General features: G+C 59.7%; 3 protein-coding genes across 3 annotated transcripts; 1 reads left to right on the forward strand and 2 right to left on the reverse strand.

Annotated features, from left to right (window-relative positions):
• Positions 1-89: 89 nt before the first annotated feature.
• Positions 90-7,062, forward strand: TK1 (thymidine kinase 1). The gene is made up of 7 exons (XM_090292650.1): positions 90-248; positions 345-376; positions 1,294-1,404; positions 3,427-3,520; positions 5,562-5,651; positions 5,944-6,063; positions 6,153-7,062. Exons 1-7 carry the CDS (start codon positions 192-194, stop codon positions 6,366-6,368), a joined length of 720 nt encoding a protein of 239 aa, XP_090148776.1. The 5' UTR covers positions 90-191; the 3' UTR covers positions 6,369-7,062.
• A 1,696-nt stretch (positions 7,063-8,758) lies between these two features.
• On the reverse strand, positions 8,759-11,768 carry SYNGR2 (synaptogyrin 2). The gene is made up of 4 exons (XM_090292649.1): positions 11,605-11,768; positions 9,594-9,831; positions 9,117-9,256; positions 8,759-9,015 (listed from the first exon to the last, which is right to left on the reverse strand). The coding sequence occupies exons 1-4, from the start codon at positions 11,701-11,703 to the stop codon at positions 8,818-8,820; spliced, it is 675 nt and encodes a 224-aa protein (XP_090148775.1). The 5' UTR covers positions 11,704-11,768; the 3' UTR covers positions 8,759-8,817.
• Positions 11,769-12,850: 1,082 nt separating this feature from the next.
• Positions 12,851-23,519, reverse strand: IL40 (interleukin 40). The gene is made up of 6 exons (XM_090292648.1): positions 22,955-23,519; positions 22,540-22,572; positions 15,607-15,906; positions 14,069-14,338; positions 13,888-13,975; positions 12,851-12,918 (listed from the first exon to the last, which is right to left on the reverse strand). Exons 1-6 carry the CDS (start codon positions 22,989-22,991, stop codon positions 12,912-12,914), a joined length of 735 nt encoding a protein of 244 aa, XP_090148774.1. The 5' UTR covers positions 22,992-23,519; the 3' UTR covers positions 12,851-12,911.
• Between the last annotated feature and the right edge of the window lie 350 nt (positions 23,520-23,869).

The raw sequence follows: 23,869 nt of genomic DNA on the forward strand, positions 1-23,869 counted from the left end.
AACCCCGCCCCCTCCAGGGCCGCGGTCCCGCCCACGAAGGGGACAGGCTGAGTTAAATCTCCCGCCAGGTCCGCGGCCGCGCGGCGATTGGCCCACGTGCAGGAGGTAAAGGCCGGCGCGCGGGAAGCGGCGCGAGTTTCCACAGCGGCGGTCGTGGAGGCGTTCTGTCCTGCGAGCTTCCCGGAGGCGCCATGAGCCTGCCCACCGTGCTGCCCGGCTCCCCCAGCAAGACCCGGGGGCAGATCCAGGTGCAGGCGCCGGGGCCGGGTCCCGGCAGGCGGGGGCGGGGTCGTGGCCGCTGCCCCGGCGCCCGTGCCCCGAAGTGACCTCTCCTTCTCTCCTAGGTGATTCTCGGACCTATGTTCTCAGGAAAAAGGTAATGGCCTCGCGGGGCGGAGGGTGGTCCGGGACCACCTTTCCCTGCCTCCCACCCCCACCCCGGATCTCCCCCTCCTGGCCCGTAGCCCCTGGCAGAGCGCCCCCTCTAACGCAGCCCCCGCCCCCATTGCCAGCCCTCGCGCGCTCGCCCTGCAGCCTTCGCGCCCAGGGTGCTCTCCTCCCGGAGATCTGGTCCTGGAGGAGCCGCTCCTCCCGCCGCCCAGGTCAGATGCGCCATCCGGGGCTGCTCGCGGAGCTGCTACAATCTCGCCGCCACTCAGAAAGGGGCGTCCAAGTCTTAAAAATTGCGGGCCCCGGGGGCCCGGCCCGGTGCCTCCAGCAGCGTATGCACCTTCTTGCGGGGAGACCGTCCCCGCGGGTGGTCAGGAAACTTCCTTTCCATGCTGAGGAGGCGAGCCCTGCGACCTGGCTATGACGTGGCGCTGTGAGCCCCTCGGTACCGCCCTGGCCCGGGGATGCGCCAGCCCAAATCCCTGGCCCCAGAGCGAAGTGCTTTCTCTGTGGCGTAAAAGGGGTTTGTGACACTGGTTCCGACCGGGAGGCACTCTCGGAAGAGATTATTTTAGAACCGGATCTGGGCGCCTCTCCCCTGCCCGTGTGGCCTTTGCCTCCGCCCGCCCACCGTGTTCCTGAGACGCGTAGCCCTCCAGCCTTTCCCCAGGCCACCCGGGGCCGCTGCTCAGCACCTGGCCCCAGCGACGCAGGGCACGAGCTTAGCGCCCTCTCAGGTCCAGGCGGCTCCCAGGGCAGGGTCCTCCCGTCCTCCCTGCCTTTCCCACGCTCTGCCCTGCGGGCTTCCCGTCCACCAGGGGGGGTGCTTGTCAGCCCCCAGGAGGTGGAGGGGAGCCCGCGTGGGCTGCTGGGTCCTCCTTACCTGCCCCTCTGCCTTTGCAGCACTGAGCTGATGAGACGCGTCCAGCGCTTCCAGATTGCCCAGTACAAGTGCTTGGTGATCAAATACGCCAAAGACATGCGGTACAGCAACATGTTCTCCACGCACGACCGGTCAGTCCCTGCCCCTTCCGTGCTGACCCCCCCGCCCCCCCCCCGGAGAAGCCCCCGGGGGACTTCACAAGGCACAGAACTTGCCTTCAGAGCTCGTGGCGGGAATTGGTTAATAAGGCTGATGCCTGGCACGAAGGGGCAAATCAGTAAACTTTCCAGGTTTTCTTTTCTTAATATATATATTTTTAGATTTTACTTATTTATTTTTAGAGAGAGGGGAGGGGAAGGAGCAAGAGAGGGAGAGGCCTTGATAAGTGAAAGGTTGCCTCTCGCCCCCCCACAACCCCCCAGCTGGGGACCTGGCCGCCACCGCACCCGTGACCCTTTGGCTTCCCGTCAGCACTCAGTCCGCAGCGCTGCGGCAGCCAGGGCTGGTTTTTATTTAACTTGTCAGTTGGCTTGTCCTTGCAGACTCCCTGTGGCCTTGTGGCCTGCATGCATCCCTGTTTAATGTTTGTCTGCCTGCGCCCAGTACACATTTCAGTCTGCAGCCTGAGGTTGGGGTTAAATTTAGTTTCCCTTCTGCCTGCTCCTGGCAGCGGGTCGGGGCCTGGCGTTTCTGAGCTCCTTTCTGGCTCCTCCGGACTTGCCCGCCTGAGGCCCCCGCAGCAAAGCCATGCTGTGGACGCGTGGGGGTTCTGAAGCCACGCGGTTGTGGGCCAGAGGGCGCCGGGAACTTGGAGTTGAGTGTCTGGAATTAAGAGGGATGTTGCGGCCACGCTGTCTGACGCAGGTCCACCTAGGCCTCCCGGTTTGCTTCCCTGTCCCTAAAGTGTGTCCGCTGCTCAGGACGGGGGCGCATCCAGGGAGGGCAATACAGGCAGAGACGGCAACACTGCACTGACTGGAAGTTCAGTTTCTGGAGTTGATCACATCGGGGCTAAATCCAAACTGGCGGAGTGTCACAGTCCTGTCTAACTTGGTCAGTAGGGGTCGTGACCGAGTGCTTGGCAGGCTAGTGACAAAGTTCCCAGACCTGTCCTTGCTGGATCCAGCTTGCTCCCTGCCTGCCCTCTGCAGGGGGATTTAAAATGCATGAAATAGTGGGATGATGGCAAGATAATAACTTAAGTTGTAAAGTGCATTATTTTTTTATAAATACAGCTGCAAACTGCTGAGCCTTCAGGAAGCTACCGGCTCCTCTGCAGGCTAGCCCGGGAGCAGGCAAAATGGAAACCGAAGAAACTGACGTTGTAGAAGAGGGTAGCAACTCTTTAAAGACAGAACAAAGAGCAGCATCCCTTTCAAAAAGGCCCTGGCTTTCACTGGGGGTGGGGGGGTCCAGTGTGTCATTTAATACTGCAACATACACGCTGCCTTTCAAACTGCGGGGAGGACTGTCCCCCAGGACTCAGGAGGCAGTGTATGGAATCCTGGCTCTGCCGGCTGGTCACTGTGTGGTCACGGAGAAATCCCTTCACGGGCCGGAGGAGCCAAGAGCAGGAAATTCTCTGGGTCCTCGCACTGTCATTGGGATCCAGGCTTAGCTCCACCTGGGCACACAAGATTCGGTCAGCATCCGGTGCCAGTGGTCTGCCCAGGACCACGTCACCACTTTCCAGGGCCCTGGGCACTCGGTCCCGTGGGTCCCTTCCTCCATCCAAAGAAAAAAAACACATTTTATGACTGTATTGATATGAAGATGGATATAATGCGAGGCTGAGTTATGTTTATTCTTCTGGTTTTTAAAATTAAAACATTTTGTTGGCCCCTAGAAGTACTGTGGGCCCTGGACACGCACTGCCTGGTGAGGTCACCTTGTCCGCCCCAGGCCCCTGAGCAGAAGCAGAGGAGAGAGCTGTACCTCATCACTAATTTCTGGTCCTGGGCCTGAAGGGAAAGCTGGTGTTGAAGAACCAGCCGGTTTTCCGCACAAGGGCCCTTATCTCCCTGGTGCGTGCGGGCAGGTGCAGGCGTCCCGAGCTCCAGGCAGACGTGCGGTGGCCGCCAGCACTCGCCCTGCCTTCCGGCGCCGGTCTTTGGGTCTCCCTGCCTGCTCACGCTCCGGCTTCCTCTCCGCAGGAGCACCATGGAGGCGCTGTCGGCCTGCCTACTCCGGGATGTGACCCAGGAGGTTCTGGGCGTGGATGTCATAGGTATCGACGAAGGACAGTTTGTAAGTGGACTTGCCCTGGCCTCGTTCTTCCCGGGCACCCCTCGACTGTCCCCATTTTTGTCTTTATTTTGTTCTCTGGGTAAGCTGGGCAGCGAATGGTAGGTGGACCAGTTTCCCTTGTTCCTTCGGAAAAGCATGAGCGCTCCTGTGGCTGATGAGGTCACTGTCCTCTACAGCTTACTCTCCTGCGCAGGCCCAAGGTCTGCCCTCAGAACAGCAGGTCCCGAGGTATTGTAGGTTCTCCTGTTTTGTATTGGTGTGCCTTCTTTTTAAAAAGATTTTATTTATTTTTAGAAAGGGAAAGGGAGGGAGAAAGAGGGAGAGAAACGTGTATGGCTGCCTCTCACGCGCCCCCAACTGGGGACCTGGCCTGCAACCCAGGCTTGTGCCCTGACTGGGAATCGAACCGGCGACCCTTTGGTTCGCAGGCTGTTGCTCAATCCCTGAGCCACAGCGGCCGGGGCTCAGTGTGCCTTCTTACTGTGAGCACGCGTGGCCTGGTTTCTAGCAGGAGGATGAAGCCGTGACCACTTCCGTCTGTCTCTGGGGCACGTTCCAGGCACTGCGTCCCAGTGTGTTGGGTTTTGAGGACATTTTCCCATTTCTGGGATTTCCAGGTAGCTCCTTTTTTATACCTGGTACTCACCTGCGTGTAACAGTTTTCCGTTTTTCTCTTTGTTGGTGCCGTTCCGCACACATCATGTTCCGACCGCGCTTCTCTTTCGTTCCGGCCGTGGCTGATGCCTTTTGCTGCCTTTGTTCGCTGCCGGCATTTGTTTCTCCTTTGTGAGTCGCCTCCTGAGGGCTCGCGCACACTTTTCTCTCCGTTTGTCCTACCCCCAGTGGCCGTGACAGGCCTGGTGCCGCCCGGTCACGCGCTGTAAATGTTTCTCCTCTGCGTCTGCCGTTGGGTCTCGTCTGGCGTTGCGTTCGGTCTGTCATCATTTGCAGCCGAATGTTTTACTCCCACATCCTTCGTTCCTGTCCTCGGTGGCCTCTGTGCCTTCAATGCCAACAGGACGGCCAGGACGTGGAGCCAGGGGTCGCTCGGCTGCCGCCTGAGCCAGCCAGCTCTCGGCAAGATGGTGACGGAGGCGCAAACCTACGTCCAGCCTTCGGGGGTCTCTCTCCCCCATCAGACCTTGCTCAGGAAGCGGCCAAGGAGCCCCAGTGGGCAGACTCGCCGCCGTCTCCTTTCCTCCCTGCACCCCATACTGTAGTCATCGTTGTCTACCAAGGAAGCCCCACATTTACTAAGTCCTTTGAAGTTCTATTTTAAGTGTCACCTATATTAATGTGCTCGGGCTGCCATGACAAGTGCCACCGACCGGGAGTCTTCGACAATGGGGGGCTGTTCTCTGGCGGTTCTGGAAGCTGCAGTGGTGTTGGGGGCCGGGCTGGTGGGGTCTGAAGCTGGAAGCGGGACCGGCCCTAGGCCTCCGCCCTTGGCGTGTGGATAGCTGTCTTCTCCCCGCCTTCACATCCTCATCCCTGTGTGTGTGTCTCTGTCCAAATGTCCCTTCTCGTAAGCTTAGCTGTCTCCAGATCAGGTCACACTGTGAGGCAGGGGGGCGTTAGGGGGGCTGGGGGGGGGGCGTTGGGGGACAGGAGAGGACACAATTCGACCGATAACGTAATCTATAAAACCAACGGCAATCAATGCCAGTGCTGTGGTTACCAGTGGACCTCTGGAAATGCAGCAGATACCTGGGTGGCTCGTCCTCACCTCTGATGACTTAGGAACCCCTGCCAAGGCCCAGGGTTCACCGTTCCCTGGGGAAGAGGGTTGGCATATGAACGGGACAAAGTCTTCCAGTAGAAGAACCTGCTTTTTGTGGGCCTCAGTGTTGTGAGTGGGGGGCCAAGTACTCTCCTTGTGTCCCCAAAGCCTGGTATGGAAAGGACCTGTGTCCTGGCGTGTCTCGGTATGGAGGACAATGCCAATCCGGGTCTCAGGACTTTTTGGGTGAGGCAAGGTCTCCGTGGCTCCCAGAAGCGGCCACTTGGGGTGGGAGCTCACTCCTCTGCCCACACTTTCCAGTTCCCTGACATCGTGGAGTTCAGCGAGGCCATGGCGAACACAGGGAAGACGGTGATCGTGGCTGCACTGGACGGGACCTTCCAGAGGAAGGTTAAGGCATCACGTCCCGGGGTGGGATCGGGGAGGGAGGAAGGGGCCTGGGCAGGTGAGACGGGTGGCCAGGCGAGCCTCCTCTCTGTCTCAGCGAGGTGCTCCCCAGGTGACCAGGCCTGGCCGGAGCCCAGGCACTCAGGCCCGGGAGGGAGTCCATCTCAGACTGGTGCCCCATGCGGGGGTGCAGGGCGGGGCGGGGAAAGCAAGGGCAAGGCCGCTTCCCGGCCTCAGCGCTTGTGATCAGGCCGGCCAGGTGGGTACGCACCCGCTGCCTTTCCCTGGCGTGTAGGCTTTCGGAACCATCCTGAACCTCGTGCCCCTGGCTGAGAGCGTGGTGAAGCTGAACGCGGTGTGCATGGAGTGCTTCCGGGAGGCCGCCTACACCAAGCGGCTGGGCGCGGAGAAGGAGGTAGCTGCCGCCCGACTTCCCCGAGGGGGCGGGGCGGCCCGGAGGTGCTGCGCCCGCTCAGTCCCGGCCCTTTGTGTCCCCCGGGCCAGGTCGAGGTGATTGGAGGAGCAGACAAATACCACGCTGTGTGCCGCCCCTGCTACTTCCGTAGGACCGCGGCGCAGCCGGCCAGGCCGGACAGCAAGGAGGACAAGGAGAACTGCCCGGCGCTGGGGAAGCCGGGGGAGGCCAAGCTCGGGGAGGCGGCCGCGGCCAGGAAGCCGCTGGCCCCTCATCAGCTCCTGCAGTGCGGCCTGGCCAACTGAACCTGGGGCAGCGGGGGCCCCCTGGCGGACACCTGGGCCCCACCTGGGGGCAGCCTTTTCAGAGAAGGAAGTCCGAGCCGGAGGAGGGTTCACTGGCTGGAACTTTCTGTGCGCGCAGGGCCCGTGGCCAACCGGTGCTCGCTCCACACCGCCGTGCCCCTCCTTGCCTGCCCGCTGGCCTTCTCAGTTCCCTTCCCGGCTGCCGGTCCGCTCATGATCCTCGCGGGGCTGGAGCTGGCCCTGCGCTGTGGCCCGGCTCTGGCCTCATCAGACACCGCTCCTTCTCCTTTGGGGTGAGGGACGGCCACATGCTATTGTGACATCGGTACTGCTGGCTTCCTCCTCCTCTGTGGCTTTCCCTGTTGAGTTTCTGTTCTCACTTTTAAGTCCGATAGCAACAGCTCTGCCCCAGCACTGAGTCTCATTCCCCACAAAGGTTTCCGTCCCTCTGCCTGGGATGGGCCCCCCGGCCTTTGGGGACGGCTGGACTTGCGCCTTCTTCCTTCCCTCTGGGGTGAAACGCCTTCCTACTCTGGTGATCGCTGCTTTCTCCAGGATTTCAGCTTCTTTCACATGGGTGACACTCTGCTGGGGCTCAAGTCCTTGGGGTTCGCTTGTCTTTTACGGGGAGAGGCAGAGTGCCTGATACTTCTGTTATATAGTGTGTGAAATTAATAACTAACATTAAAGTGGACTGGTTGGTGGAAGTGCGTTTTTCTTTAACCACCTGGAATTCCCCCGGGCGCACTGCAGACACTGACGTGATTTGTTGGGGATTTCTTTCCAGATCTTTTTCGCATACCACTGCTCTTAGCCGTGACCCTTTCTAACTGAGAAATGATTGTGACGTGTGTCCTAGGAGGGACGTTTGCTTGTTCTCCTGTCTAGATGGGTTTCAGGACAAAATGGGTGAACACAGGAGCCTGGGCCCCAAATTGGGAAGAGGAGGAGGCCGTGCTCAGCGCTGTCAGCTGAGGCTGCAGGGTCAGGTTTTGTTTGTGAAACAGACACTTGGCAATTCAGGAGCCAAGAAAACGAGCTCAGCTCTGCCTCGGGAGGCTCGCTGGGAGGCAAGAACCGGCTGGGTGGGGGTGGGGGCCAGGCACCTAATCGGTAGGATTTTGGAAGAGTCAGGGCCCACTTTTGACAGCTCCTCTGTCATTGCTTGGTGGGGGAAGCTGGGAGCTGCCTCAGCGCCCTGGCCTGTCCTGAAGGGGGCTGGGTGGCCAACCCTGCTCCCTGCCATGTCCAGCCTGGGGAAGGTTCTGGAGGTGCTAAGCTCTGCCTACAGGAAGTAGGGGGCCTTGGCCCCTCCTCCCAAGGTGCCCCTGCACTGTGAGGGTGGAAAGGGAAGGGGCATTCAGAGGACCAGCTCCCAGGTGCCTCCCCCAAAACTAGCAAGGGCGCAGCAGGACCCTGGCCAGGCAGGCCAGCAGGCCCGTCTTGTTTACCAGCTGAGCACAGCTGCTATTTTAAGGTCGATGGAGAGCAGTGTAAGGAATGAGACCCCAGGCAGGGAGAGGGCAGTTACTAGGCATGCTAGAGGGACAGCCCGCTGAAACCTTGTTCAAAATGTGAGTCCCATAAAACTGCCCCCCACTGCACGTGCCCCAGAGTGCAACTTCCCTTCCTGCTGAGGCCCAGCCAATGACAGTGGAGATGATAAGTGAGGAAAACATTTATTCCATCTCCAAACAGTCTGAGAGAATCTGAGGGGGCCGTGGGTACACCCCACACTGCCTCACAGTGGCAGAGTATTTACATAAAGCTGGGTGTTGTCAGGCAGAGCCCTCCCTGCTGTGGGGTGGGCAGGAGGGATGGTAGGGGCGCAGGACAGGAAGTGCTGCCCAGTGTCCCCTGGGTGGGCACTGGCCTCACCCCATGGCTGTTGGGAAGAAGGCCCAGAGGCACCGGCACAGGGTAGTAACCCCGGATCCAGATCTGAGAGCAAGCAGCAGAGAGCAGGCTGCCTGCTCTGGGGCAGGCGGGGGAGGGGCACCACCAAGCTGGGGGTGGCAACAGTCCTGAGTGAGGAGAAAGGGAGACCCAGCCCTGCACCAGCGACAGGAAGTGGGAGGCCCCCAGCCTCATCTTTGGCAGAGGACCCCAAGTCACTGGCCACTGTGGCCTGGACCCGGGCCCGGCTCCTTGCGAACTTGGGAAAAGCTGAGGCACTTGTGAGAACGGCATGTCAGGCACTCCTAGCTACCAGGCGGGGCTGCGGATCATTACAGGCGATGGCAAACTAGCTAAAAACCCTTTCCTAAAAAATGCCCTGGAGGGGTAGGTGCAGCTCTTGGGCATGGGCCCTTCAGGCCAGGCTGTGTGAGGCGCCATGTGGGACCAGAGGGGCCGGCAGCCCCAGGAGGCAAGCCTCGTGGGAGGAGTCCGGGATGGAGGGGGGCCCCCACGCACCCTTCCTGCGCCCCTTGCCATCCCCAGCTGCAGCTCAGTACACGACGGGCGGCTGGTAGCCCTCGGTGCTCTCTGCGTTCTGGGTGAAAGGCGGCTGCTGGTAGTTGTCCGCAGGCGGGCCCGGGTAGGAGGCGTAGGTCGTGCTGGGGTCCGGCGTGGGGTCCACGTAGTTCTGGATGAAGTCGTCCACCCCGGCCTTGTAGCGCTGGTAGGCCAGGAAGGCCAGCAGGCCCTGCAGGGAGCCCCGAGGCTGGGTTCCTCCACTACCCTTCACAGAGCCCTCCACCACCCTTCACCAAAGACACCGGGAGCCTGGCCCCCTGGCCCACCTACCCAGGAGAAGATGGAAAAGAAGCTGAAGGTGATGGCCGCGCGGGCCGAGTCGGCTCCCACCAGCACGTCGCTCAGCTTGGTGGCCACCCACTGGTTGGTAAGGAAGCAGAAACCAACGAACCACAGGAAGGTCCAGAGAGCTGGGGGGAGGGCCAGGAGGCAGCGTCAGCTCCGTGGAGAGGGGATCTCCCAGAAGCCTCCAGGAGTGGGAAGGGCACTGGGACAGGAGCTGGGTGGGACCCGGATGCCCCCTCGGGAGGCCTGGCCCCTCATCCCCACGCTCTCACTCAACACTAGTGGGTTTCAGATGGTTAGAAATCCTGTGGACAAGCCTGTGTGCTTGAGCGGGACCCTGCGCCGCTCCCTGCTCCTCCCAAGGGCACCGAGGCCCGGCCATCACAGAGCGCTAGAGCCTTTGGGAACACCATCTGCTCCATTCACCCCCCCGAGAGCCACGGAGGGGCCCCGGGCAGATACCTGAGAAGAGCAGGTCACCGACGACCAGGTACTTGCGGTCAGTGACGTTGCTGATCTGCGGGAAGTAGACGTCGACCGTGAGGAAGAAGGCGCAGGCCAGGAAGGCCAGCACCCCGATGGCGCTGCCGTAGTGGCAGGCGTCCTCGTTGCGGTTGAACACGCAGTACAGGGTGTCGGGGTTGTGGGTATTGCTGTGACCCTCGCCGAAGATGCAGGAGAACACTATCAGAGCGAAGACCTGCAGGCAGAGGCCGGGAGGGGCTCAGCGGCCGCGGACAAACCCCACGGGGCACGCATAATGGGGGACCCTGGCCTCTCCCACTGTCAGCTTCAAAGCCCCGTCTGAACTTGGGGAGCAAGCTGATAAGCAAGTTGCTTTCTGGTGCACAGGGCCTTAATTCTCACTTCTCCCTTCTCCCGGGCCCTCTCCCAGACCAGGGGACAGGGGGATTCCTGAGGAAAGTATGGGGATCTCCTGGGAGGGGCTGCCCTGCCCAGCTGACTGCCTAGAGGAGTCTGCGTGGTTGTACCTAACGGGGTTAAGGGCGGTCTACCCACCTCCGCTTTCAATGAGTTTTTAACATGACGGGACACAAAATCAGAGAACTCAGGCTTGGAATCACCTTGCTCACCGGCCTGAGGCAGCTCTGCAATGCCCACCCTCTGCCTGAAAGCTCCGGTGAGGGAAGACTGCCTCCCAGGAAAGCCATGCTCACGTGCTCTGAGCGAGAAGACTCCCAGCCCCGAAGCCCTCCCACTCCCCTGCCCCAGGCTGCCCGCCCTGGTTGGGCCACCTTTCCTCCTGCATGAAATTCCGGCCTCTTGGGCGTCCTGGCCCCTCCCCTCCAAGGAAACCCCCGGTCTGCCTCCCACTCAAAATGGGTCCTGACCACACAGGGCGCTCCAGGCTGGTCTGACCAGCAGGCCTGTGGATTCAGCTCTGCACTCAGCCCTGGAGGTTCTGGGGTGGGGGTGGAGGGCTGCACCAGCCGGTACTCCAGGAGTGGTTCCAGGCCCTTGGGAACAGCCTCGTGTCACCTGGTCTCCTCCCCCAACTTCAAGGCCACCGCCCATCTCTGCCCCAAGTGAGCAGAAGCAGGACCGCCCGGACACCTGGCTCCCTCCGGGACGGGCCTAGGCCTCTCCCCGGCCCCACCCGGCCCGCCCGCCTGCACAAGGCCCTCTCAGTAGGCTCTGGGGCTGGCGGTCACAAGCCCCACCCCCAGCTGGAGATGAAGCCGGAACTCCGGGATGCTGGGAGCAGCGTGCCAGGCCCAGCTCTTGGCACTGCTGTCCCTACACACGGGCGTCTGCTCCTGGGGTCTGACCCCACGGTCGGGCAGGGAGGGGCCTGGGGGCTACCAGGACACCTCAGAAGGTTCCAGTCCCAGGCACGTGTGGTGTGAGCACTTCAGGCCCCGCCTGCTGCCTGCCCACCTTGTCCAGCTTTGGATATGCGGGTGGTCGACCCAAGAACATGGGACCCACTCCCAACCTTCCCGCTGGAGGACTCGCCCAGCCCATGGGATAGGGTACGTCCTAGAGTCACCTGATCTTGGGTGGGGAAGCGGACTTGTAGGCTACTCCTGCCTGGAAAGGAGATCCTGTTTCAAAGCGAGGCCACCCCCGAAGCCCCCCACACACACACCAGGTGGCTTGGGAAAGCCCCTTCCAGGTGAATTCCCCATGCTTCAGTCTCCCGAGTGCCGGCCACCTGTTCTGGAGTTGCCCCAAACTCCTCCCACCGCCAGCAGGGACACGGGCCTGCTCCGTACGGCGCCATCCGGGCCACCCCGCGCCCAGACCCGGGGAGGGTGGAGGGCGCCGAGGCCCAGAGGTGGGGTGGGAGGAGGCAGAGCCCGCGGGCTGGGAGATGGCGTCCCGGTTTTTGCGCGCCGCCTCCCACCCCGCTGCCCTCGGCCGCAGCCACCTGTTGTACTCGGAAGCTCGCTGTCACTGCGGGGCCTGGGGCGGAGTTGGGGCCCGGCGCCCCGCGTCCCCGCCGACTCACCATGCACACAGCGCGAGCCACCACCTGCGGCTGCGTCAGGAAGCGCCGCAGGTCGAAGGACCCGCCCGCCTTGGCCGCGCCGTAGGCCCCGCTCTCCATGTCGCCGCCGTCGCTGTCGCCTTCGCTGTCGCCACCACGGACCGCCTAGGAACCAGCCGGCTGCCCCGCCCGTGGCCCCGCCCAGGGGCGTGGCCAGCGCGTGCCCAGGGACCGAGGGCAAAGTGCAGGCGGGCGACAAGCCGCGGCGGGATACCCGGACTGCAAGGCCATTTCCCAGCAGCGGACACCCGTCCAGCAGCCGACCGCTCACCGTCCAGCCTCCGGCTCGGCCTGAGGTCTTGTCCCCTACCACGCTGGCCCTCAGCGCTACCCTAGAGGGGCCAGAGAGTCCTCAGGGAAGGGATACACGGAGGGTCCTGCCCTCGGCCCCATCCACCCTTTGCCTCGCTCTTCCGCCTCCTCCACCAGGAAGCCCGCCGGACGCACCTGCTAGGGCCCAGGCTCATATGCACACCCACTCCTCGCTTCCGCATTTCACTCAAAACCCCAGGCCACAGCCTGACCCCATCCCTGCCTGCCCTGTCGCTCTTTCCACCTCTCTAGAGCTAAGTCTGGGTTGGGGTCAAGACCACCCCGCAGTTCTTCCTGGCTGGGCCCCAACCCCAGGTTGTGAAAGACAGTGTGACTTCAGACTTCCAGGCTCCAGGATGGTGTGCAGACAGAAACAAATTTCCAGGGTGACAGGCAGGAGGACAGAGTTTAATCCAGTTTACTGAAATGGTTCAGAATGTCTGAACAGGGAAGGCTCAGTGAGGGGGTGAGGGTGCTTCCACGGGGTGGAGGGGCCACAGGCTGAGGAGAGAGGAATCCCAGACACCCTTCGCAGTTGCCAGTAAGGTTAATGAGGTGGGGGGCTGGTCAGGTGGGGCTGAGTCCTCCCAGATGAGCTGCAACATCAGTGGAACCAGAGAACTGGGCCACCAGGGAAGAGGGGAGCTGATGTGGGTGGCGGGAGAGGCCCTGGATGAGGGCACAGCTGGGCCTTTTCACAGTCTTCCCCCACCTTCTTCCCAGACCTGCATGGACCGTGATGAGCAGCTGAGGAGCAAGCAGAGAGCCCCCTCCGCCCTGTGGACCTCCTCTCCCCTCTACAGCCCCCACCCCATCTTGAAATCCTCCCTGCAGAACCCCAGGGCTCCAGGAATACAGGCTGGCGGGCTTGCTCTTCATTCAAATGGTGGGCCCTTCCGTAGGGGGCAGGGACAGGGGCCTCCCCTGGGGGACTCTGCTGAGTTTGCATCTTCTGATCACAACCTGGATGACAAAGGAGGTGAGACTCCAGGTTAGGCCAAGCATACCTCCCAGTCACGCCCCCCAAGGCTTCCTGGGATTTTATGGTGCCAAGTGCATCAGTGCCCTGGGCAGGAGGAGGGGCAGGAGGTTTAGTCACCCCACTAAATGAAAGGGGGCACTGAATCACCAGAGGGTAAGTGCTGGGCCCTGGCCACGTGGTGAGTGGGAGTCAAGACTCTAAACCCCATTTTGTAGAAAGGAAAACTGAGGCTCAGAGATGTGACATGGCTTGCCCCTGAGTCTGGCCTTGGGAGAACAGAAAGTTTAGAGGAAGGGACCCCGAGCTAAGACAAGGAGAGTGCTGAGGACAGAGTCCTGGACAATACCCACCAGAGGGGCGGAGCCAGGAGACAGCAGTGTCTTAGGAGCCGAGGGAGGTGAGACGTTAACGGGGCAGAGGTGACTGCCGTCCCAGGCCAGACAGGTGGAGCACTCAGACCCTGGCCGCTTTACAAATCAGTGAAATGATGATGTTGGAGAGGGCACCCCAGGAGGTCCAACCCCTGCCTCCTGTCACCAGCTGGGAAGCAGTGACCTCTGTGGTCCCCATGGAGGGCGGAAGCCCCTGATCCACCCTGGTCCCAGGAGGCCTGTCTCCATGCCCACATCCCTGCTCAGACCCATAAGGAACACAGGAGAGTGCCCCACCCAGAGGCCAGCTGACTGCATTGCAGGGCAGGACGGCAGGGACATCCCTGGTCACCGTCACGTAAAGCCACAAATCCGCAAGCCCTCAGCAGGCACATGGCACACAGGAGGCCCTTAATAAACTTCTGCAAGTCACACACAAGCGATATGGCCCTTTCTTTGACCTGGTGGCAGCCCTGCCCTACAAACCCAGCACCGTCTGCCCTCCAGCCAGGGCCTGTGCGGGTCCACACAGGCTGCCGCTCTTCCCAGCCCTCCCCACACCCAGCATCCATTTCCTACCTGGTCCAGCCCAGCATCCCAGAGGTGATGGCCGTGATGGAGGTGAGGCTGGCAGCCAGCACGAAGGTGGGTCCCTTGGGCAGCTGTCCTGTGAGGGAGGCAGGGAGGGCCAGGGTAGGCATGGCTGCTTCCCCATGCCCTTCCCAGCCACCTACCCAGACATGCCAGCTGGCTCTCTCACCTGGGGGCACTAGAGTGAGGGGGCTGCTCTGGACACTGATGTCATTTGCAGCTTGGCACTGGAACCAGTCAGACTCCTGGGTCAGCGGGAAGGAGAAATTGGCAGGCTGCCCATAGTGTGGCCTCTGCTGCATGTGGACGTGCCCGTCCTTCCTGACAAGGCTGTAGGTGATGGGTGGGCTGCCCAAGGATGCCTGGCAGGACATCTCTACCCTTGGGCCTGACCCTCTGTCCATGAGGGTGAAATTAGCTTGCAGCTGGGACACGGGCTCTGGCAGAGAGGGACAGGAAGTACAGGTGTGGCTGGGAGACTTTAACAACCTCTTCCCAGCAAGTTACCTTGTTATAATATAATGAGCCTGGAGGCCTAACTGTGATGGTGCCTCCTCCAGGCAGCCTTCTGGATTACTCCCTCTGCCTCCTGTCTGGGCACCTTCTCCACTTGCAGTATATACCGCACACTTTCCCATTTGGTTTATTCTCATGTAATATATTCTGGGTTGCCAGATGGAGCAAATAAAAATGCAGGATGCCCAGTTAGCTTTGAATTTCATGTAAACAATGAATATTTAGTATGAGTATATCCTATGCAAAATTTTTCTGTCAATCCTTCTTACATTCTTTCAGTCTTGACTCTGTTACTGAAATACATACTCCTAAATGACAAGAACTGTCACTCAGAAGAATCTAGATTCTAGACTACCCCAGGCCCTCCAGCCTGATGCTCTGCACAGCCTTTCTGTGAGCAACAACCACCATCCGCTGTCCAACACTTACCGCCTACTAAGAATTTCCACTGGCTCCTTTCTACCTTAACCCTGGAGCAGGTACTTTGTTTTGCAGATGAGTCAACCAGGCTCAGAGAAGTTGAGTCACTTGCCCAAGAACCCACAGCCTGTAAGTGTGGATATTTGAACCCTGGACTTGTGGCACTCCAGGCTCAGGTCTCTTCTTCCCAGGCCGTCCCCATCTGGGTGCCGGTCCATGGGGTCACAGTCCCAGCACTGGTCAGGCAACCCTTCCTGGCTTCCACCCCGGTGCCTCCCACCAGGAAGGACACCTGAGTTAAGATCAGGATAGGAATGGGAAGAACATAGGTTTTGGAGCTGCATGGAGTGGGGTTTGAAACCGTCCTTTGCCACTTGCCAGCCGGGCTAACTGTCTTAATCTCCAAGAGCTTTAGCTTCCTCCTCTAGAGGCTGGACAGCCTCAGCTGCTGAGAAGATTAAGCACAGAATGTGCCTGTTTTATCAGCTTGAGTTCAGAGCTCAGCAAGCCCTCCGGCACCTTTTCACTCTCCTTTCAGCCCCCTCAGGGCCCCGCCAGGCCAGAGGGCTGTGCCCTGGGGGCCCAGCCAGGATCTACACTGGCCCGTGCCAGGCCCCAAGGGACTGAGAGTGGCCCTTGGAGGCGGGTATCCATTCTGTCCTGACCTTTGTGCCCCAGCCCCCAGCCCCCACGCTTCTCACCCCCAGGAGCTCCGTGTATCTTTCAGTCCCCGCGTCCCACATGCCCCATCCCCGTTCCCCACGAACTCACCTGCCCACAACTTCTGATACATCGGCAGCTCGGTACTGGTCAAGCTCACGCCCAAGGTGTTGGCCGCATGGCAGCTGTAGGTGAGCAGGTCCGGCCTGGACTTGAGTGTGACGTTGATGCGGAAGGAGACCGGGTCGTGGTTAGTCACCACCTTCTTGGCCACTTCCAAGTTCTGGCTCCCCAAGAGGGAGTAGGTGATGGGCGGGAACACCTTGGGTGAGTGGCAGGTTATCAGAACCTGACGGCCGCTGGGGAAGACCTGCAGGACTTTGTAGGCAATGAAGACCTCGGGGGTGAGTTCTGGGAGGTGACACAGAGGAGGAGGAAGGAAACCAACGTTTATCAAGTGCAGTAAGAAAATGCAGGTTTGTCCGTTTTTCAAAAAGTTAAACAAGGAGTCACTGTGAGCCGGCAATCCCACTCCGAGACAGACACCGAAAGAACCGAAGACAGGGACCGGAACGGACAGGTGTGCCCGCGGCTCACAGCAGCCCTGTTCCCGGTCCCCAGGAGGCGGACGCCGCCCACCCGTCCTTGCCCACGCACGGATGCATGCACACATTAAACACGGTCCATCCAGGCAACGGAGCGGCGCCTGCCATGAGGGAGGGGGACGGGCTGACCCACATGCCACCTGCCAGAACCTGGAGGACATTATGTGTGTGACATGAGGCACAAAAGGCGACATATTGTATGACAGCATTTACAGGAGACATCCGAGTAGGAAAATCCAGTGTCAGAGGCAGGTTGGAGGTCCTAGGGGTGGGGAGAATGGGCTGGTGCCCCACGCACGGCTCAGGGGTGTCCTTGTGGGGAGAGGAAAGCACTTTTGAACGAGGTAGAGACCGCGGTTGCATAGCACGGTGAATGTGCTCAATGCCACTGAGGTGTCCCTTTAAGATGGTTACATTTGTCATGTAAATTTCACCTCAATTTTTTTTTTTTAAGAAAAGAAAAAGAGACAGAAAGCTTGCCTATAAAATTAAAATGACATTGGAATAGCAGTAGGGAGCCTGGAGGATGTGGAACACAGGTTAGGGGGACTGACACGGGACTCAATGCCCAGACTCCCCGCCGTGTCACGTGTGCGTGGCAGGGACACGCAGTGTCACTCTGGCCTGCCACTGTGCCCCTGGCCCGTGGGAGGAGACCAGAAATGTACTACTTGTCGGTTGCATGACTCAGTTCAAGGACAAGGCAGTAACTGTCCAGTGACCCGCTGAGGTGTGGCCTGCGTCCTCGGCCCAGTGACCTCCGTAGGTGATAAAGACACCTTTATTGCTTTGTGGGACTCCGGTGTTCCTTGGGGATACACCGAGCTGGGGGTTCCTTTACAGGGATGGGGACACGTGAGGGGCAAAGTGGAGCAGACCCCTGATGGATGGTGCTGTGTGCAGGCCTGAGCCTGGAGGAACTCCAGTGCCCGTCCTCTCACCTACCAGAGACCCCTGCACGTGGGACCCACCGTGGGACCCAGGGTGCAGGGGCAGCAGCCAGGCCCCAGCTTCCAGAGAGGGCAAACTCTGGTTTAAAGGGACAGTCAGCAGGCAGGGGCAGGTGCCATGACCAGATGTCTCGAAGATGTCACAGCACAGGGTCCCAGGCTTAAAGGGGATGGGCCGAGCCAGAGAGAAAGACGCCACTCCGGGTGCAGGACTTCAGAAGGCGACCACGTGTGAGCTCCCAGCACCCAGAGGCCTCTCCTCCCCAGACCCGGGATCAGAGCCCACCCTCAGCCGCCCTCAGCAGGTGTGCATCCACCTAGACCACCTCTCTGCTTGGAGGCAACTTTCTGTTCTGCAAGCAGATCCCGGAGTTGATACGGACGCAGGCAACACCTCTGAGACCTTCCTCTCGGGCTCCCCGGCTGTCCACAGTGTAACAGCGATCGGGAGAGAGGGGTATATTCTTTCTGTTTTTCAAATTTATTTTTAGAGAGAGAGGAAGAAAAGGAGAAAGAGAGGGAGAGAAACACCGATGTGAGAGAAAAACATTGATCAGGGGACTCTTGCCCACCCCGACTGGGAACTGAACTTGAAACCCCGGTATGTGCCCTGACCAGCAATCGAACCGGCGACCTTTCGTTCTGTGGAGTGATGGACGCCTAACCCTCTGAGCCACACTGTCAGGGGGAGAGAGGCATGTTTTTAAGACTAGTTGCAGGGGCAGTGCCTGAGTGGCGGCAGAGGGAAGGGTCTGATACCAGAGCCCTCACGCACACACACATCCCCCACACCCGCTGGGCAGCTGGCCTTAGAAACTTCCCGGCAGTCAGCACCCTGCTCCCTGAGCAGAGAAATGGAACAAACTAGAGAGCTGTGGTTTCCAGCGACATTTCCTCGGAACCCTCAGTTTCTGACCACCGATCCTATTTCTTTCCAGACCAGTGGCTCTGACCCCGAGCGATTTTGTCTCCAGGGACCTTTGTGTCTGCAGACATTTGTGCTGTCACAAGGGGAGGGTGCTTCTGGTATCTCGTGGGGGAGAGGCCAGGGAGGTTGCTAAATATCCTACAGTGCACAGGACGGTCTCCCCATAACCGAATTCTCCAGCCCGATGCTGAGCGACTGTGGTGCAGATGGCTTGCGCCAGCCTCCCGGAGACAGGATGTCCCCCTCTGCCCGGGGCTACAGTCACCCACACACACTTTCTCACCAATACCTTTTGCTAAACTTTAGGAGAACTGCCATCTTTTATGAAACAGGCTTTTCATGAAGAACCTTTGCTTTGAAGCAACTAACGCTGTATCTAGAGTTGAAGCTACTATTCACATTTTGCAAATTGCTACTAATAATTTCATCAGTGCGACCCTGGGACCAAAGGCACCACTCACACTGCCTGATGCTGCTCTGGGCCAGGTCCCCCTCCACAGGCGAAGTGGGGGTCCAGGGCAGAGGCATGACGACACTTTCATTTTTGCTCTCCACACGGAGAGGATCTTGACTTATAAAAGTGAAAGGAAAAAGCTAGTCACCTTCATTTCCATTTCAATGGTCATTAATAGAAGCTTGATTTACATAAGCTCACAGACAGGAGCCAATTTTGTCATATGCTATGGGACCCTCACTTTTTATTCTAACAAGACTCCTCTGGGTTTCCCCCTCACCTGTGGATTATTTAGCCTCTGCGTCTAGCCCACCACTAACAAATGGTCTATCATTTAATTTAAAAAGCATCAAGTGTGTCAAAACATTCGAATGGCACAATCAAACTTTTACGGCGTGATAACAAGGCCGCCCTTGGGACTAGAAGCTGAGCCAAGGGGCGGCTGGGCTGGGGGGTGGCTGGGCAGAGCCCCTCTCTGCTACTAAAGAAAGAAGTTCAGGCATGTATGGCTCACGTCCCGGCTGGGGACAGTGGAGCTGCTGCCTGGCCTGGCTCAGAGGCCCTTGCAGTCACCCCTCTCTGCACACTTGTCTCTGTGCTCACCGGAAGCTTGGAGATTCCAGTCCCAACCCTAGAGACCCACCTTATTGGACCTCACATTGGACCTGGGGACCTGACTTCTAAAGAGGAAGTCGCCTGCGGGCGGTTGAATTGTGTCCTCCAAAAAGACACATAAAAGCCCCACCCCTGGGGCCTGTGAATGCGATGTTATTGAAAAATACATTCTTTGCAGATGCACCCCAATAATCCACACTGGGTTAGCGGGGGCCCTAGTATAAGGTACACACATGCGTGCGCGCAAAGGGCATGTGAAGACGGATGCAGAGGTTGGAGGAACGTGGTCACCAGCCACCCATCGCCCAGGATTGCCAGCACCCGCCAAAGCTGCAGGGCAACATAGGATGGTTTCTTGCCCAGGGGACCAGCCCTGCCGACACCTTGGTTTTCGGACTTCTGGCCCCCAGAGCGGGGAGAGGATACCTGTCTGTGTTTTTAACCACCCGTTCTGTGGCACTGTGTTAAGGCTGCCCCGGCCGCTCCTCCAGCACCCCTCCAAGTGACTCTGGTGCAATGGCCCGGAGCCTAGCTCAGAAATGCCTCATTGGGGGGCAATTCACCAAGACTCCTCTGAACAAGGATACTGTGTGACGGTCACGGCAGCCCCCATGGGAACCCCCTAGTCCCCAGGTCACCCTCATCGTTCTGCCCCACCCCTCCGTGGGCCCCGCATGTTCCCCTTTCTGTCCCATCTCCCAACCTGCCCCATCTTCACTCCTCACTGCGCCCTCTGCAATGCAGGCTCAGCTGGCCCTGATGTCCCAACAACCCGCCACATTGTCTCAGCGCCCACACCCATGCCCACCGGAAGCCAGCCCCCCCTCGGGGCACTGCCTATACCAGCGGCCGTCTCAGGGCGCGTGGGTCTCCACAGCCTTCCCGGCCGTGGCCGGGGCTGACGGGTCTGGACATCCTCCTGATAGTCCCAGGTCATTCTCACCCCTTCCCTCCTAGACACCAGCCTTGACCCTCATGCCTTCAGACATGTCCCACCAGGCACTCCGGCTTACAATGACGCAGAAGTGCCGTCATCCCCTGGAGGCTCTTGCCGCAGGTTCCCACTACGGTCATGTGCCACCGAAGGTCACTCCAGTTAACAACAGACTGCTAATACCATGCTGGTCCCGTAAGAATACAACAGAACTGAAGGATGCCTACCACCTAGTGACATAACTGCTGTCTTCACTGCGTAGCACGACGTGAGTGTTGCTCACGCGGTGGTGGGGACGCCTGTGCGCCAGCCCCGCCGCGCCACCAGCCGCGCAGAAGCGCAGCGCGTGCAGTTACGCGCAGCCTGTGCCGCTCAGTGAGGATAATAAACGACACGTTACTGATTTATATATTCACTACGCTGTACTTTTTATCGTTATTTCCGCGTGCACTCTTTCCACTCACAAAGTTTGCTTTCCAACAGCCTCGCCCGTCTCGTGTTTACCGCCGCGCGGCTGCATCATTTTCTCCCGCGCTTGATTTAATCTCGTGCTGTTCTGCGCAGGGACAGGCTGTCCAGGCTCGTGGCCGGCGGCAGGGCGCTCGGCCACGTGGCCCAGGTGTGCAGCGGCCGCGCCATGCGGGTGTGTGGGCGCGCCCTCTGGGACGTTTGCCCGCGGAATCGGCCCAGGGCCCGTTTCGCAGAACGTGTCCCCCGCGTGCCGCGGCGCCCGAACGTGCTCCCGGTACCAAACCTGCTGCTGTCCTTGGGAATCTCCGCGTACATAGGGATGACTTTTGCAGTGCCTTGGCTCTTCCAACCCTTAACAGCCAGTGTCCTGCCTCACTGCTTGCTCCACTGACGCCATTTGCACGCTAAGGCCGCCCCTCAGCCGATCCCTGCCTGGGCTCAGGACAAAGCGTTGGGGTCGATGCCCACGCTCCCCCTTTAGACCCGTCCACCAGCCGTGCAGCTGGCCTGACCTTCAGACTGTACCCCGACCGCTTCTCCCTGTCACTGCCGACCTCTCCCCTGGATCCCGGGAACAGCCTAATGGCTCTCTGCGGCTGTGCCCGCGACCTGCAGGCATCTCTTCTCAACACAGCAGCTGACAGGACCCCTGAAGGCTCCATCAGACCTGTCTGTGCAAACCCTCCCCCAGCTGCGCCCACAGGCCCTCCCTCCCCCACCCCCACCCTGCTTCCTGTGCTCTGGCCATGCAGGGCCTTGTCCAGGCATGTCCTGCTCTGCCTGTCTTTGCTTGGGTGTCCCCTTCTCAGTGTGGGCTTCCCAGTAAATGCTGCCCTCCGTCCGCACCCCCACCTGTGCGTTCCCTTCCCTCCTATTGCTTGCTGCTCAATCGTATTATCACCCGGTACCCCAGCCCCGCGGGAATGGAAGCTACCTGAGGGCAGGGATCTTGTTTCGGTTTTGTACCTTGTGGATTCATCCTGGGGCCTAAAGCAGAGCAGGTGCTTTCAGCTAGCATGTGCTCAGTGAATGAATGAAAGAAAGAATGAATGAATGATTTACCAGCTGGTCTCTTAGGGCTTTAGTTAGCAGGACTTATTTACCGGGCAAGAGTGAGCAAAGTCAGGGGACTGCCCTGCCCAGGTACTTCCTGGAGACGCAGCCCCTTGTGCCCTGTGGGAACTCTTCTATCTTCTCTCTCTCTCTCTCTTTCTTTTTTTAGTGAAAACACCGCAATGTGTTTGTTTTTAAAGCAAATGAGGAAATGATAGTTCAGCCTGTGCCGAGTTCTGGTGAGACCCGCCCTTCAGTGTAATAGAGGCGGATGCTGGCTCTTTGACCCTGTGACCAGACAGGGAGGAAGAGCAGCTCCCCTGCCTTGGACACCAGGAGAGGAGGAGGTGACCCACGACCTTGACTGTAAAGAAGAGTCACAGGGCTAGAAATGGGCACAGGAAGTGGAGGCAGGAGGAGGGAGGAGAGCAAAAAAGCAGAGGGGCACAGCTTAGGGGAGATGGCTGCCCTGAGGCTGCCCCTCCCACCCCCTGGCTCCGTACCTTCCCCTTAGACTCCAGGAGACCAGAGCCCGAGCCCTCCCACTGTCTCTGAGTGAGGCAGCCCCCCATTTGCTGCGCCTCTGGGGAAGCCTGGACTTCCGAACTTGCTCACTGCCCCCTTCTTGGCCCACGGTGCCCCACTGGAAGGCCCCCAGTCCTTTCTGGGGTCACACTCACTCGGCAGAGCCATGGGCTCCCCGAGGGGCTTCAGCCCCATATCTGGCACCTGGGGCAGAGTGACTGGGACCCACCTGCTCAGGGACACAGCGGCCTACCCCCTTCACCAGCAATCCCCCCAACACACACACAGCCCAACGGGAAGCTAAGCACTTTCATTTCCCCAAGTCCCCGGGAGCTCAGCCTCCAGCCTTCTCCCCTCTGCGCCCCCAGGGCCCTGCAGGGGTGAGGGTTGGGTTTTAGAATCATCCAATTGTCCATCAGCAGACACCCCCCACTAGCTGCAACGGACCCCCAGCCAAAGGGCCACTCTTGGCGGGGGCCCTTCCCCCTCCAGCCTCCCACGCTACTCACCTGTCTCTGGATTCATGGAGAAGCTGCCGGTGGCTGTAAGAAAGGGAAGGTGGAGAGGGTGATGAGAAGAGCCTCAGGCGAAGTGGAGGCTGGAGCCCCCCAGAGAGTCTCCTCCTGAGGCCAGATGGGAGGCCCAGGATGCATTGAGCATCGTCACTCACAAAAGCTCTGTCCAGCCCCTGCTCAGAGTCATTGGCCCATTTTGCAGATGGGCAGACAGTGGGCCTGGAAAGGAGAAGCAGGGACTGGGCCCCGGCTGCCGTCGGGCTGGTCTGCGACTGGAGCCCAACTCTTTCCCTCTCTGTAATGTACTTCCACGGGTGTCTATAGCTTCATGTTCCACATCTCCTGTGCCGCCAGCGCCCCACAGCCCGAGCACAGCGACCCCATTCCAAGACCTCCCCAGTGAGCTCACCCAGTGTGGCCATGCAGAACAGCAGCAGGAGCCTCATGCCTTTGCTGGTGCGGTCCCTCTGCTCAGACTCGATAAAGCTGTCCCGGTCAGGGGCCTCCTCCACCCTGGGCCCCCCAGGATGCTCCCTGGGAGGGACGTGCAGCGGGGAGATAACGCAGAGGCCTCAGCAACTGGGCTGGGCCCAGACCACAGACCCCACCATGCCCCACAGGGAATCGGAGGGTGCCTGGGCCTCGGAGACAAATAGGGCCACACTCAGATGCCACTGCTGGGCTTGCTGGGTAGGTAGATGTCCCCTGGAATATGCATGCCACCTGGTAAGGAGGTCTTGAGTTTGTCAACCTGATGAAATCGAGGTGGGGGATTATCCTACATGATTGGGGTGGACCCGATGGGCTGGTCTCCATTAGAGAAGCAGGCAGGAGAGGTACCCACCACCCATCTCACGCTGGTTCAATCATGACCACCTTTTGGGCACCTGTTAGGTGGCCAATGCTGGGCTCAGCCCCTGAATTTAACCTCAAACTGGGCAAGGCACCTGGTTAGCCCAGAAGTGAGCTCAAGCACCGCCCTGGAGCTCAGAGGGGAAGGGACCACACCCCTAGGAATATCAAGGCACCCATCCAGACACTGTATAAGTAACTGCTTATTTAATCCTCAGTCGCCCAGAGGTGGCTGAGGCCCAGGGTCTGCTGGTTTCCCGGCCCCAAGCCTGCCTTCTCTCTCGCAGCTCCCAGGGAGGCTGGCCTGGTACCTGGCTGGTTCCCCGTAGATGTTCGCTGGCGGCACATAAAGATGATGAGGAAAGGACTTTGATGGTTCTGTGCAGTGGTTCTCTCACTTTAGTGCCCATCATCACCCCGGGCAGTCACCCGCTGGGCCCGCCACCCTTAGAGTTTGTGATTCAGGAGGCCA

The sequence above is a fragment of the Furipterus horrens genome, unplaced genomic scaffold, assembly GCF_987537825.1.
Source record: "Furipterus horrens unplaced genomic scaffold, mFurHor1.1.pri manual_scaffold_11, whole genome shotgun sequence".
Classification (NCBI taxonomy): domain Eukaryota; kingdom Metazoa; phylum Chordata; class Mammalia; order Chiroptera; family Furipteridae; genus Furipterus; species Furipterus horrens.